At 39.3% G+C, this 13,467-nt stretch overlaps 1 protein-coding gene across 2 annotated transcripts in view; it reads left to right on the forward strand.

Moving 5' to 3' along the window:
- The window catches only part of KCTD9 (potassium channel tetramerization domain containing 9), a 45,505-nt gene that overhangs the window by 17,135 nt on the left and 14,903 nt on the right, over positions 1 to 13,467 (forward strand). For both annotated transcript variants that reach the window (XM_015565720.1, XM_006766440.2), the window contains 6 exons: positions 1,278 to 1,374; positions 1,980 to 2,038; positions 2,239 to 2,367; positions 7,939 to 8,006; positions 8,095 to 8,190; positions 9,316 to 9,465. In XM_015565720.1, the coding sequence (XP_015421206.1) occupies positions 1,278 to 1,374; positions 1,980 to 2,038; positions 2,239 to 2,367; positions 7,939 to 8,006; positions 8,095 to 8,190; positions 9,316 to 9,465 (599 nt within the window). The remainder of the gene's footprint in view (positions 1 to 1,277; positions 1,375 to 1,979; positions 2,039 to 2,238; positions 2,368 to 7,938; positions 8,007 to 8,094; positions 8,191 to 9,315; positions 9,466 to 13,467) is intronic.

Below are 13,467 nucleotides of genomic sequence, written 5' to 3' on the forward strand. Positions count from 1 at the left end.
GTGGATGTTCTGGGTTGTTCTGGATTGATTCTTTCAGATACATGGTGAGCCCTTTTAATATGTAGTTTCAAATCTTTTTAATTGCATAACATTTTTTTGAAGTTTATATTACATATTTATTTTGTCCCCTGCCTAATCTTCCAGGACTCTTATTGTATGTATGTTGCATCTTGAACATTTATCTAATATATTTGAAATTTTCTAAGTCCTTTTCATTTCTTCATTTCTTTTTTATTTCTAAAGCTTTTCCCTTTTGTATCTTTTATTTCCCTGAAGACATTGTATTTTGTGTTTATTGACCCCTGTGTGTCTTCTAGTTTAATCTTCATTTCCAAAATTTTTCTTTTTATTTCCACTTGTCTTCTGAGTTCTCACACTTCATTTCTGAATTTTATAATTCTGATTTATTTTATTATTTTATATCTTGTATTATTCACTTCTTTTAGCATGTTTTGGAATATTAGGTTATAGTTTTTAATCATTTTGTAGGCATTTCTCACACTTTCATTGTCTATAAGAATGTAATTCTTATTCTCTTAAAAAATTTTATATGGAATTTTATCTCAGTCCTTTTTTGTTGCTCAGTTTTATGTGAAGTTAGTTTTCTTTTACTTGTGAAAGGAGGGTTTAGGAAAGTTTTTCTCATTTCATGGCTCTAGAGTTCCCTTTTCTGTGTTTCTGTGTGAAGTGTTAAAAAAATGGAACTCACCTTCTTATATGTTCTGGTTCTTTAGAATGTAGAACCTTTATGACTTTTATCTGTAATCCTTTTTTTTTTTTTTTTTTTTTGCCTCTATTCCATTCAATTTGGATGCTTTTCCCAACATCTTATCTGCAGTATGGGACTTTGTCCTGAAAGGGAGTTTTGGCTAGTAGGTTCTGAGAGTTCATTTCCAGCTTCTTCAGATCCTACTGCAAACTACTTGTATCACTGATGGTAGGAGTGGGCATACCCCTCCCACTTTCAGTCTGTATTTCTTAAATGGACTTGCTGAGCTTTGAAGTGAATATTTGTAGATTCCTTTGGATTCTTACATTCATCGGGTACTCTTGTTTCTCTCCTGCACAGATGCTAATAACATGCTGCTCTCTTCCTATCAGTGTTGATGGGAATACCTTATCATCTAGTTTTGATTTAGATGTTGTCTATAGGTATGGGTTTTGTTGTCCTGATAGCTCTGGTACACTTTTATGTGTGTTTTTAGTTTTAAAAATCATGCTATTGCCATCTCCCCAAGTACCAATTAAATTTATTATTTTCTACTTGTTCTCTCTAGATCCTCAGACAGATTCTAAATTACCAGAAGGGTTGTCAGGATCTCACACAGACTGGCTTACATTAAATGTTGGAGGGCGGTACTTTACAACTACACGGTAGGTGCGTGTGCATGTGTGTAGCTGTGTGTCAGGGTGGGGGGCACTATGTATCATTTGTTCTTCAGTTTACTGATTTCCTTAGAAGAGATTGAAACGCTGCTTAAATATACTGTGTTATTGGAAACTATTTTTTAGAAAGTTTATTTTAAAGAAAAGAGAAGAAAAATGATTCACAGATCATTCCAGAGAAAGCATGATTAGTATTGTAGAACATGCTTTTTAGAGATTCAGTAATACATATGCATTGCAAGTAAAAATTAATAATATTAAAATTCATAGAGACTACAAGTGCTTATATTAAAGGCATAGAAAAATATAAGTTTAGATCAAGAATATTGTGATATAATAGCTTGCAAGATGGATAGAATCATTTTTTTAAAAAAAGGAAACTAAAACAATATGTAAGTCAAAGGAAGTGCCAAAGTAGAAGAGATTTTGATAAATGGCAACTTACTGCACGTTTTTGTTTCCCAGCATCACTCCTACCAGGTTATAGCATGCATCTTTTTGAGAGAACAGCTGGGATCGAGTATACTCTTGACTTAAATATGTTTGTTTATAAAGACAAATGGAGAAATCAATTTTTTTCCCTGAATTCTTAGGAGCACTTTAGTGAACAAAGAACCCGACAGTATGCTGGCCCACATGTTTAAGGACAAAGGTGAGTGCAACATAGGATTTTTACATGTTGTGTGATCTATTTGTATTGACTTTATATCTTTTGTCCTTCTTTACTTTTTAATAATAGCACTATTTTTACACAAGAAAAAACTTACTGTTATGTTCCACAATTTTTCTTCCATAAATTTCTAACTGTGTTTTTCATTATGGGGGACTTCCTTCATTTTAATGGTGACACAGGTGTCTGGGATAATAAGCAAGATCACAGAGGAGCTTTCTTAATTGACCGAAGTCCTGAGTACTTTGAACCTATTTTGAACTACTTGCGTCATGGACAACTCATTGTAAATGATGGCATTAATTTACTGGGTGAGTCTTCAGTATAATTCTGAACTCTTTTGTAAGTTTATTAATTTTTATTGTTTTCACTTGCTTAGTAAGTTAGTATATTTTCATAAAGTGAAGGTATATCTAAATGTTTTACTTGTGCAGTTGACCCTTAAATAACAATTGTTTGAGCTGCCTGCTCCTCTTATACATGGATTTATTTATTTTTTAATAAATAGCATACAGTTGGCCCTTCCTATCTGCAGGTTTTACATCAACATTTTTTTTTTCTAAACCTCACCTGAGGATATTTTTTCCATTGCTCTTAGATAGAATGGGAGGGAGAGAGTGCAAGGGGAGAGGAGAAGAGAGAGAAACATCAACGTGAGAGAGGCACATCAATTGGTTGCCTCCAGTACATACCCCAAATGGACTGAGGAATGAACCCACAAACCAAGTACCTGCCCTTGACTGGGAATCAAGCCCATCACCGTTTGGTGTGCTGGCCGATGCTCTAACCAGTGATCACACTGCCAGGGCATCAACAATATTTTTGATGTGCAGTTGAGAATACTCAGATGCAGAAGGCCAACTGGATGTATTATTCTGTGCCATTTTTTATAAGGGACTTGAGCATCAATAGATTTTGGTATTTGTTGGGGTCCTGAAATCAGTTTCCCACAGATACCAAGAACAACTGAACTTTTGGGGGAGTCAAAAATTATATGCAGATTTTTGACAGTGTGGGAATTAACACCCCTAATTTCCATTGTTCAAAGCTCAACTGTATATGAGTGTATATAGCAGCAATCTTCAATCTTTTCATCTCATGATACACATAAACTAATTACTAAAATTCACCAAATTTTAGTGCCAATCTGAAAAAAAGTAGGTATAATTTTGATTCATTCACACCTGACAGCTATTGTTCTGTTGGCTGATGTCATATTTTTTATTTTACAATCTAAGAGAAAAGAAGTCAGGTAGTGCATGTTTTAAATTTCTAGCAGCATACCAGTGTGCCTCTTGTGGCACACCTGTATGACACAGCACACGGGTTGAAAATCGCTGTTATATTGGTATAGAAATGGATATAGGCACAGGTAGATAGTCTTGTGGAAAGTCTCTCCGAGTCCCCTTTGATTGTTAAAAATAACACTCATTGAAACTTCCAGTCAAGATAGAGGAGTAGGTAAATGCTGTGGTCACCTCCTCTCACAACTGTAACTAGACAACCAAGAGGTCTGTGCTGCCTGTCACTGCTTGAGCCAATTACGCAGTGACAGGGTTGAATTATATATGAGCGTTTATTCCAATAATGCCGGCAGCATGGGAGAGCAGCAGGTCATCCACAACTATCTGCTCTGCTTCTCCCCATAAGCAAACTGCTTATATTGGGTAGAAGGACAAAGATTACATGTAAAGGCAGGGAAAGTAGGGAAGGTATAATCATTACAGGTTACAAGCCATGGGTGCTGGGGAGTGTGACAGAGGGCAGATGCCTCCAGGCGGGCATGCTGGGACCAGGTTACAAAGAGCAGGGTTGTAAAGAGCAGGTGCCTCTGGGACTGGATTGTTTCAGCCAAGAGGTTGTAAATCTTTCCATAATGATAGGGAGTTCTTGGGACAGGAGGATGGACTGCATTCTGATCTTAGCTCCCATGTCTTAGGGCATACAACTCCCAGGCAGGTTAGAATGTCCTTTCTTTAATCAGAACAAAACAATCATGGTTAGCAGAGCATGATTAATATTTCTTATTGTAGCTGGTCCCCAATAGTCTATTTCTGCCCCTAACACAACCACATCAAAATTACAAGTCAATTATAGAATAACCACCCTTGAAACCACTTGAAGACTTGCTGAACAGAATGTCTGTGACTATGATATGAAGAAGAAATCATGTCAAGACTGGTAGGAGGGGAGGACATGTGAAATGGGCTCTTCCCACACCATGTGTGGCAGTTAGAATTGGGAGGGATATCTGTCCTACCAAGGTCTTCCTGAGGAGCAAGGGAAGACATGCTACTATGATATCTGTCCAGCTCTCTCCCAGACAGAAGTTCAGGCAGATGCCATTGTCCTTTTTCCAGCCCTCTCCCACACAGTGGTGGTTGCATAGTCAAAGTTTATAGGCCTCCAAGTGACTGAATTTGGTTTGACTTAAGGCGTGGTGGGGAGCATGGTGATCTGGAGTATACATGCCTACTCATCTGCCAAATTATTGCCATGTGTGTGGGCCTAGGATGCCAGAGACTTGATTTTTTTTTTTTAAAGAAAACCTGGAAATCTAAAATTTTATCTGAAATCTGATTTTGAAAACCCATCAGAATCAGCTTGGGGTGGGGTGCTAGCTTATAATTTGTGTTGTAAAATGTTTTTATTTTAGCCATCTACAAATATTATTATTATTATAAAAATAACCAGTGATCCACTTTTTTATAGAACCTTTTCCCTTCAGCAACTGAACCTCTAATGGCCACCCTCTCCCGATTACATTTTAAGACTCAGCTGTAGGCGTTCGATGGGCTCTTTTTAAGCTTCCGCTTTTCATTTCTCCTGTGTTGTTGACAGCATTTCATGTCCTTCCTGCTATCTCTGACTTCAGCAATGCAGGCTATTAACAAGCTGTTCATGTTTCTCTGCCATTGCTCTTTTACATTTAGTTTTTTAGCAAAGAGAGCGCTCTCCTGATTCACTTTATGTAGTGTTGTTTTGAATGAGTACAGTTTCTGTCCAAACTCTTTACATTGGCTATAAATTGCCCCACGTAATTACATGCTTTAAAATAGTCTACAGTGATTTATTTATCTTCTTCCCATGTACTTAAATAACCTTAGTTCTTGCTCTTAAATTGTGCTCTCATCAGTATGTATTTTTTGTTTACCTTCCTCATTTCCTTCTGTTCCTGCCTTTAATGGCCTTCACTTTTTCCATGAGTCATGTCTTCCTTTTTCTTGCTTTCATTTGTCTTCAGAACATTCTTTCTTTGACTTAAATAATCTTTTCTATATTTTTCAGCTAAATCTCACCTCAATTCAATTAGTCTACTAACTTGAGAACTTTTCTAGTATTTCAGTACCTATTTCCCTGACGCTAACATGAATTTTCTGAAACCCAGTTTGATACAGAAAAAAAAGAATGGTCTTAAATATTAGAAAACCTGTCATTTAAAACATATAATTTAATATTATTGATTTATGGAGGACCTACCAAGTAGGTGTCAAATATTATACCAGATAATAAATACGCATTATCTCTTTTAATATTTCTGACAACTTTGTTTGCATGGTAAAAATGTCCCCATTTCACAAATGTGGAGGCTTTAGTTAAGAGGAAGATTATAACTTCTTCAAGTCAAAATCCGAGCTGGGATCAAATCCAGATTTTACTGGTTCTAACAGAAAATACACTAAATATCACATCCTTTCCTAAACTGTCCCTCAGCAGGCAGTTGCATTTACAAGGCTTTCCTGGAAGTTTTTAAGGTTTAGTTCTGAGCCTAGAATTGGACAAACGTTCTTACCACACGCTCTGGGGGGTCCTGATTTACTCATAAAAACTTGGCAAACTGAGAGTAAGGGCCCCTACAATCTTGTTTTGCTGGGTTTCTACCAGGGACAGATACTGAAGTGTGGCTGCCCCTTCCTGAGAAATCCAGAGAGGAAGCCACTGTGGTGTGGACAGAAGATGTTATCCCAGAGCAGCTACCTGAGTGGTGTGCTGGTCCTCAGATGGCCTTTGTTTTGCAATTTGAGTATTGGAGGTGGCATTGGGTTTCCCCAGAAAAGATTGTAATCTTTTTCCCAGATAACTGCTGTGGTTTTCTATATCTAATTATAGTTACCCTTATCTTAGAAACATTTGAAGGGAGAGATTACACCTTTTACTATTTTTGTAATGTCTGAGTCCTTTTTAAAAGAGTAAACCCAGTCTACTGAATAACTGAAGTCTTCATTTTAAAGAAAATGGATCCCAATTTATTCCCAAACTAGAGGCCCAATGCATGAAATTCGTGCAAGAGTAGTCCTTCGCAGCCGCTGCAGCTGCTTTGATCCCTCCCTCGCAGGTGCGGCAGCTACCTCAATCCTGTGGCTGTAGCCCCAGCTTTAAATGGAAGGTTGTCAGGAAGGACGTCTGGACAACCATTCGGTCTATTTGCATATTACACTTCTATTATTATAGACTAGAGGCCCGGTGCAAAAAATTTGTGCACTTGTTGCGGGGGGGGAGGGCGGTCCCCTCAGCCTGGCCTGTGCCCTCTCACAGTCTGGACCCCTCGGGAGATAACCACCTGCTGGCTTAGGCCCGCTCCCTGGGTCACAGATGGCAGGCCCGGATGGCGGCAGGGCGGGTGGCGATTTGCATTGTCCCGCCCCGCTGCCCCAGGCCGCACACGGGAGGCCCGGATGGCGGTGGGCGGGTGGCGGCTCATGCTGTGCCGCCCTGCCTGCAGTATGCAAATTTAATGGCCATCTTTGTTTGGGTTAATTTGCATACTCTTCTGATTGGCTGATGGGTATAGCGAAGGTACGGTCAATTAGCATCTTTGCCTTTTATTAGTGTAGACTAGAGATTCAGTGTACAAAATTCATGCACTCTGGGGAGGGGGTCCCTCAGCCTGGATTGCAAGAGGGTGCAGGCCACGTCGAGGGACCCTACTGGTGCACATTTGGGGCCAGGGAGGGATGCGGGAGGTTGGCCAGCCAGGGAGGGACCGTTGGAGGGCTCCAAGGCCTGTCCAATCCATCTCGCACAGTCCTGTTCAGCCAGACCCCAGCAGCAAGTTAACCTACCAGTTGGAGTGTCTGCCCCCTGGTGGTCAGTGCACGTCATAGCAAGCAGTTGAGCAGCCTTCGCATATCATTAGCATATTATGCTTTGATTGGTTGAATGGCCAACTGGACACTTAACATATTAGGCCTTTATTATATAGGATACTCTGATGAAAATGTTTATTGACAGAGTTGAGAATGTATATGTAATAAGTCACCAAGACAATGCACAGATTTTCTTTACCAAACTAAGAAAAGTAAATGATAGATTAAAACCCCTTTTATCTTTTAGAAATCTTTTTTTAAATTGATTCTTTTATAAAAATGGTTTCTAAATTATACTTTTGACTTTTGCTTTGAAGTTTACTTTTATTTATTTCTATAATTTCCTAATTCAGTAAGTCTAAGATATTTGGGACAAACCTATTTAGCTCTGTTCCACTGGAAAAGGTCAATGAAATGTTAAGATTAGGTAAACTATTTGTTATTGGCTTCACAATCAAACCACTATATCAATGACTTGAGGAATGTGTGGTATTAGGATTTTTTGCTTATGGCTTCTTTATAGTAATTTTTATAAGTGATTTTGAAATATGGAAGCCTTTCATTCTATTTCACTAGTTTTTCACATTTTTTCTTTTGATAAATGTAAACTACCTACTTTGTTTTACAAATATTTTTAAATATTCTATTATGTTCTAAACAAGAGTTTTTTTCTTCAATATTGATTGATAACCTGCCTGTTGAATTTCACTTCTTTTGTGAGAATTTTACATAAAGAATTATATAAATATTAAAATGAAGTTTTCTGTAAAAGTCACATCGTTTTTATTATCATAGGGGTGTTGGAAGAGGCCAGATTTTTTGGTATTGACTCATTGATTGAACACCTAGAAGTGGCAATAAAGGTAAGGCTCTTTCTACACTAGCCAATATTACATTTGTGGTGTCTATCTCCCAAAATGCTTTAGTAATTTCTTAATATCTCTTTTCAAGAATTCTCAACCACCAGAGGATCATTCACCAATATCGCGAAAGGAATTTGTCCGATTTCTGCTAGCCACTCCAACCAAATCAGAATTGCGTTGCCAGGTAATTAAAACAGACATTTACATAAGTAATGTCAGCAAATCTGTGAGTAATGTTTTATGTTCTTGTAGGATTTTTTTTTTTTGCTTCATTTTCTTTCTTCATGCAAGATATAATCTAATTATGGGCCATAGCATTGATATAATCCCAAAATGGTTAGCAAAAAAAGAGATATGTAATAGCTTCTTTTATTGTCCAGTTATTCCAGTTATATTTCACATAGAAGTCTGTGAGTAGTGCATAGAAATTTCAGCAATTAAAATAAAACAATTGTTTGTACAGTTATGCATGACTAGTCAGTGGCAGATACTTTTACATTTATGTTGATAGCATTAAAGTTTTTTAAAACCACAATATTTGCTTTTCAAAAAGAAACTATCTTGAATTGTTTAATTAAAAAATTATCTATATATATAAAACCCTAAGCGATCGGTCGACCGTTCAACTGCTCGACTATTTGACTGGTCACTATGGCGCTCAATGCAGGCGCCAGACTGGGCTCATGGCTGGTGAGCACTGCTGCAGCAGCGTAAGCCTCTCCCCTCTCCACAGCAACACTACTGAGCAGCAGCAGCAGGCACAACGGGGCTAGGATGAGCAGGAGCAGTGCGGCTCGAGCTCCTCCCTGGCTGCCTGCTGCTTCACGCACTACTACATCCCTTAGGATGTCCGACTGCTGTTTCTGCCCGATTCCTGCAGGCCAGGCAGAAACTGGCATTATGACAACCAAGGGTTCCTGGATTGTGAGAGGGTGCAGGCCAGGCTGAGGGACCCCACCGGTGCATGAATCCATGCACCAGGCCTCTAGTTTAAATATAATTAGATTTAACAAAAATAGTACTAGTCAGCAGGTAGTGGCTAACAGAGATCTCTCTTTAGAAAATTCTGCACATAAATGTGGTATAGCCAGACTGCATTCTATTGTTAATTGTAAACAGTTTCTTTTACTAGAACCCAGTCAGGACACTAATTTCATATATCTTAATTCCATTTAATGGTGTTTTATAATAAATTCCAAATGACTGAACCACCAATTGCTTCTAAAAAACTTGGTGGTTAGGTATAGTAATTAAATGTAATGCAACAAATGGTTTCAACATGGTGACAATTTGTGTTTTTTAATTTCAGGGTTTAAACTTTAGTGGTGCTGATCTTTCTCGTTTGGACCTTCGATACATTAACTTCAAGATGGCCAATTTAAGCCGCTGCAATCTTGCACATGCTAATCTCTGCTGTGCAAATCTTGAACGAGCTGATCTCTCTGGATCAGTGCTTGACGTAAGAATCATTTTTGGTTACAGGAGAAAATTAAATTGTTAGTCTATTGAGCATGCTCAAAAGCAGAAATTACATCTGTCTCTTACTGAAACATTTACTTAAACACTGATAAAACTGAAGGCTTTGAAAGTGAAATGGGTTGTTTTTGTAACTTTGGCTCTCTCTTTCTACATATATTTGTATATGTGTTTACATGTAGCTACGTGAAGATTTGTGTGTGCGCTCATATGTATATATGCATGTATGTATAGAAAAATTACCTGTGTTAATTTGAGGTTAGATAATACATGTAGAACCAATAGTGAAATTTACTAACTTCTAGCTTTTAAGTTTCTTAATACCGAAACCCATGTCTGCATATGTCTATATGTCTTTTGAATTAACAGCACCTAATATAGTACTTGCTTTTTGTAGTCATTGAATAAATGTGTCTCAAATTTTATAATTTTGCAAGTAGACTCAAAAGCATGATGTTAATTCTTCCAATCCATGAACCACAGTATAGGCTTTCTCTTGTTTATACCTTCTTCTACCTCTTTTTTAATGTTCTGTAGTTTTCTGAGTACAAGCCTTTTACCTCCTTGGTTAAGTTTATTCCTAAGTATCTTATTTTTTTTGTTGCAATGGTAAATGGGATTGTTTGTGTAGTTTCTTTTTCTGAGAACTCATTATTGGTGTATAAAAATGCCATAGATTTCTGGGTGTTAATTTTGTAACCTGCTACCTTGCCGAATTCATATTTTAAATCTAGTAGTTTTTTGGTGGAGTCTTTAGAGTATCATGTCATCTGCGAATAATGGAGCTTTACTGCCTCCTTTCCAATTTGGATGCCTTTTATTTCTTCCTCAGGTCTGATCACTGAGACTAGAATTTCCAGTACTATGTTGAATAGAGTGGTGAAAGGGGCCCTCCCTGTATTGTTCCTGATCTTAAGGGAAATGCTTTTAGTTTTTTCCCACTGAGTCTGATGTTGGCTATAGATTTGTCATATATGCCTTTCTTACTTTGAGGTATGATCCCTCTAGTCCCACCTTGTTGAGAGTTTTATCATATATCGATACTGGATTTTATCTAATGCATTTTCTGCATCTATTAATATAATCATAAGATTTTTATTGTTCATTTTGTTTATGTTATATGTCACATTTATTGATTTGTGAATACGGTGGGGCCTTGACTTACGAGTTTAATTCGTTCCGTGACCGAGCTCATAACTCAGATTACTCGTATGTCAAATCATTAAAGTGAACAAGTGAGACACATGATGCTGGGCTGATGTTGTGGCATTCACTGTGACGTTCGCTGCGCCAACTAGCGGTCGGGTATCTGAAGCTGGCTCGTAACCCGAATTTTAGCTCGCAACTCAAAGCAAAAAAACGGCCAGCATCTCGAAAAACTCGTTAGTCGGGACACTCGTAAGTCAAGGCCCCACTGTATTGTACCAACCTTTTTATCCCGGAATAAAACCCATTTGGTCATGGTGTATGGTCTTTATAATGTATTGCTGGATTTGATTTGCTAATATTTTGTTGAGGATCTTAGCATCTTTGTTTATCAGGGATATTGGCCTATAATTTTCTTTCTTTGTAGTGCCTTTATCTGGCTTTGGAATTAGGGTAATGCTCACCTCATGAAAAGTTTTGGAAGTTTTCCCTCCTCTTGAACTTTTTAGAATAGCTTGAGGAGGGTAAGGGTTGGTTTTTCTTTGAATGTTGGGTAAAATTTGCCTGTGAAGCCACCTGGTCCAGGACTTTTGTTTGCTGGGAGTTTTTAAATTACTGCTTCGAATTCATTAGTTGTTACCAGCCTTTTCACTGTTTTCTGATTCTTCCTGATTGAGTTTTGGAAGATTGTATGTTTCTGGGAATTTGTCCATTTCACCCAGGTTGTCCAGTTTGTTCACATATAGTTGCTCTTGTATTTTCTTCCTATCCTTTGTATTTCTGTGATGTCAGTTATTACTTCTCCTTTTTCATTTCTGATTTTATTTCTGTCCTCTCTCTGTTCCTTGATGAGTCTGGCTAACAGTCCATCAATCTTTTTCTTTTTCTTTTTTTTAATCCTCACCCAAGGATATTTTTCCATTGATTTTTGAGAGAATGGAAGAGAGAGGGAAAGACAGAAATATCGATGTGAGAGAAACACATCGATTCGTTGCCTCCTGCACGTACCCTGACCAGGGCCCAGGCCGGGGAGTATCCTGCAACTGAAGTACGAGCCTTGACCAAAATCAAACCCGGAACCCTTGGGTCCCAGGCCAGCGCTCCATCCACTAAGCCAAATTGGCTAGAGCAGGTTTATCAATCTTGTTTATCTTTTCAAAAAACTAGCTGTTGGTTTCATTGATCTTTCTTCTCTTTTCTTTCTTTCTTTTTTTTTTTCTTTGCCTCTATGTCATTTATTTCTGCTCTGATCTTTATTATTTCCTTTCTTCTCTTTACTCTAGGCTTTGTTATTCTTTTTCTAGTTATTTTAGGTGCAGGGTTAGATAGTTTGAGGTTTTTCTTGCTTCTTGAGGTAGGCCTGTAATGCTGTGGATATCCTTCTCAGGACTGCTTTTACTATGTCCCATAGATCTTGGGTTGTTTTGTGTTCGTTTTCGTTTGTTTCTAGGTTATCATTATTTTTTAATATCTTTATTATTGAGAGTATTACAGATATCCCTTTTTCCCTCATTACCTCTCTCCACTCGGTTCCTGCCCCACCCCAGGCCTTTACCACCCTACTGTCTGTGTCCATAAGTAAGTCCTTGGTTAATCTCTTTTGCCTTCCCACACCTCCCTTCCCTCTGAAATTCATCAGTCTGTTTCATGTTTCCATGCCTATTCTATTTTATTCACCAGTTTATCTTGTTCATTAGGTTTCTTGTTCATTCTTTTGATTTTTAGATTCAATTGTTAATAGATATGTATTTGTTGCCATTTTATTTTTCATATTTTTTTATCTCTTATTATTATTATTATTATTACTAGAGGGCCAGTGCACAAATTTGTGCATGAGTGGGGACCGGCAGGCCCGGCTCTGATCAGGGCAGATCAGGGCTGGGCCTGTTGGGAGGAGGAGATGGTGGGAAGTTGGCCGGCCGGCCTGCCCAATCAGGGCCAAGCTGGTTGAGGGAAGGGGCCGCAGGTGAGTGGCCGATGGGCCCTGCCCCCAATTGGTGTTGGGGGGCCAATTTGCAGTTGGGTCGGCCATGGGGAGGGGCTATGGGCAGTGGGCCAGTCAAGTACAGAATTGAATATACCTGAGATGTGGTTTAACCAGTAAAGAACAAGGTGGCTAATTATTTCCTGCCCTTAAACACTACACTTACATTAATACTAGAGGCCTAGTGCACAAATTTGTGCACAGGTGGGGTTCGGCCGGCCACCCCGCCTATCATGGTGGGGGGGGCTGATCAGGGGTGGGGCTGACGGGGGGGAGGCATTTGGCCTGTCAACCCCACTCTTGATCGGGGTAGGAGAGTCCGATCAGGGGCAGGCCAGTAGCGGGGAGGGGCTGTGCCGTTGGCCGTGAGGTTGATCTGGCTGGTTCACTGGCCCCAGTGGGCATCATAGCGACCGATTGTTACGGTCATTATGGCCATTACGGTCTCTGGCTTTTTATATATATACTAGAGGCCCATTGCAGGAAGGTTCCTGCAAGAATAGGGCTTCCAGTGGCTGGAGCCAAGCAGAGAGGTGAGCGAAACCAGCTGAGGCAGGCTTCGCTCCCACTCCGAGCTGCTCCTGCTGGGTTTCCCCTCCCACTCCCAGGCGCTATGGCGGGTTTCCTCTCCAGCTCCCAGGCGCTGGGGCGGTTTTCCCCTCCCGCTCCCAGCCGCTGCCCCTCCAGCTCGGAGCCACTGTGACTGGGCTTTCCCTCCCACCTCCACAGTCTTGGCTCCGTCTGTACCGCTCGGCCTCCATTTTGTCCTCAGTCTTCCCTCGCAACTGGTGTATGCAAATTAACCACCATCTTTTAGCTCTATAATTGAAACATTGTATCTTTTGGAGCTGTTGG

The sequence above is a fragment of the Myotis davidii genome, unplaced genomic scaffold, assembly GCF_000327345.1.
Source record: "Myotis davidii unplaced genomic scaffold, ASM32734v1 scaffold502, whole genome shotgun sequence".
Taxonomy (NCBI): domain Eukaryota; kingdom Metazoa; phylum Chordata; class Mammalia; order Chiroptera; family Vespertilionidae; genus Myotis; species Myotis davidii.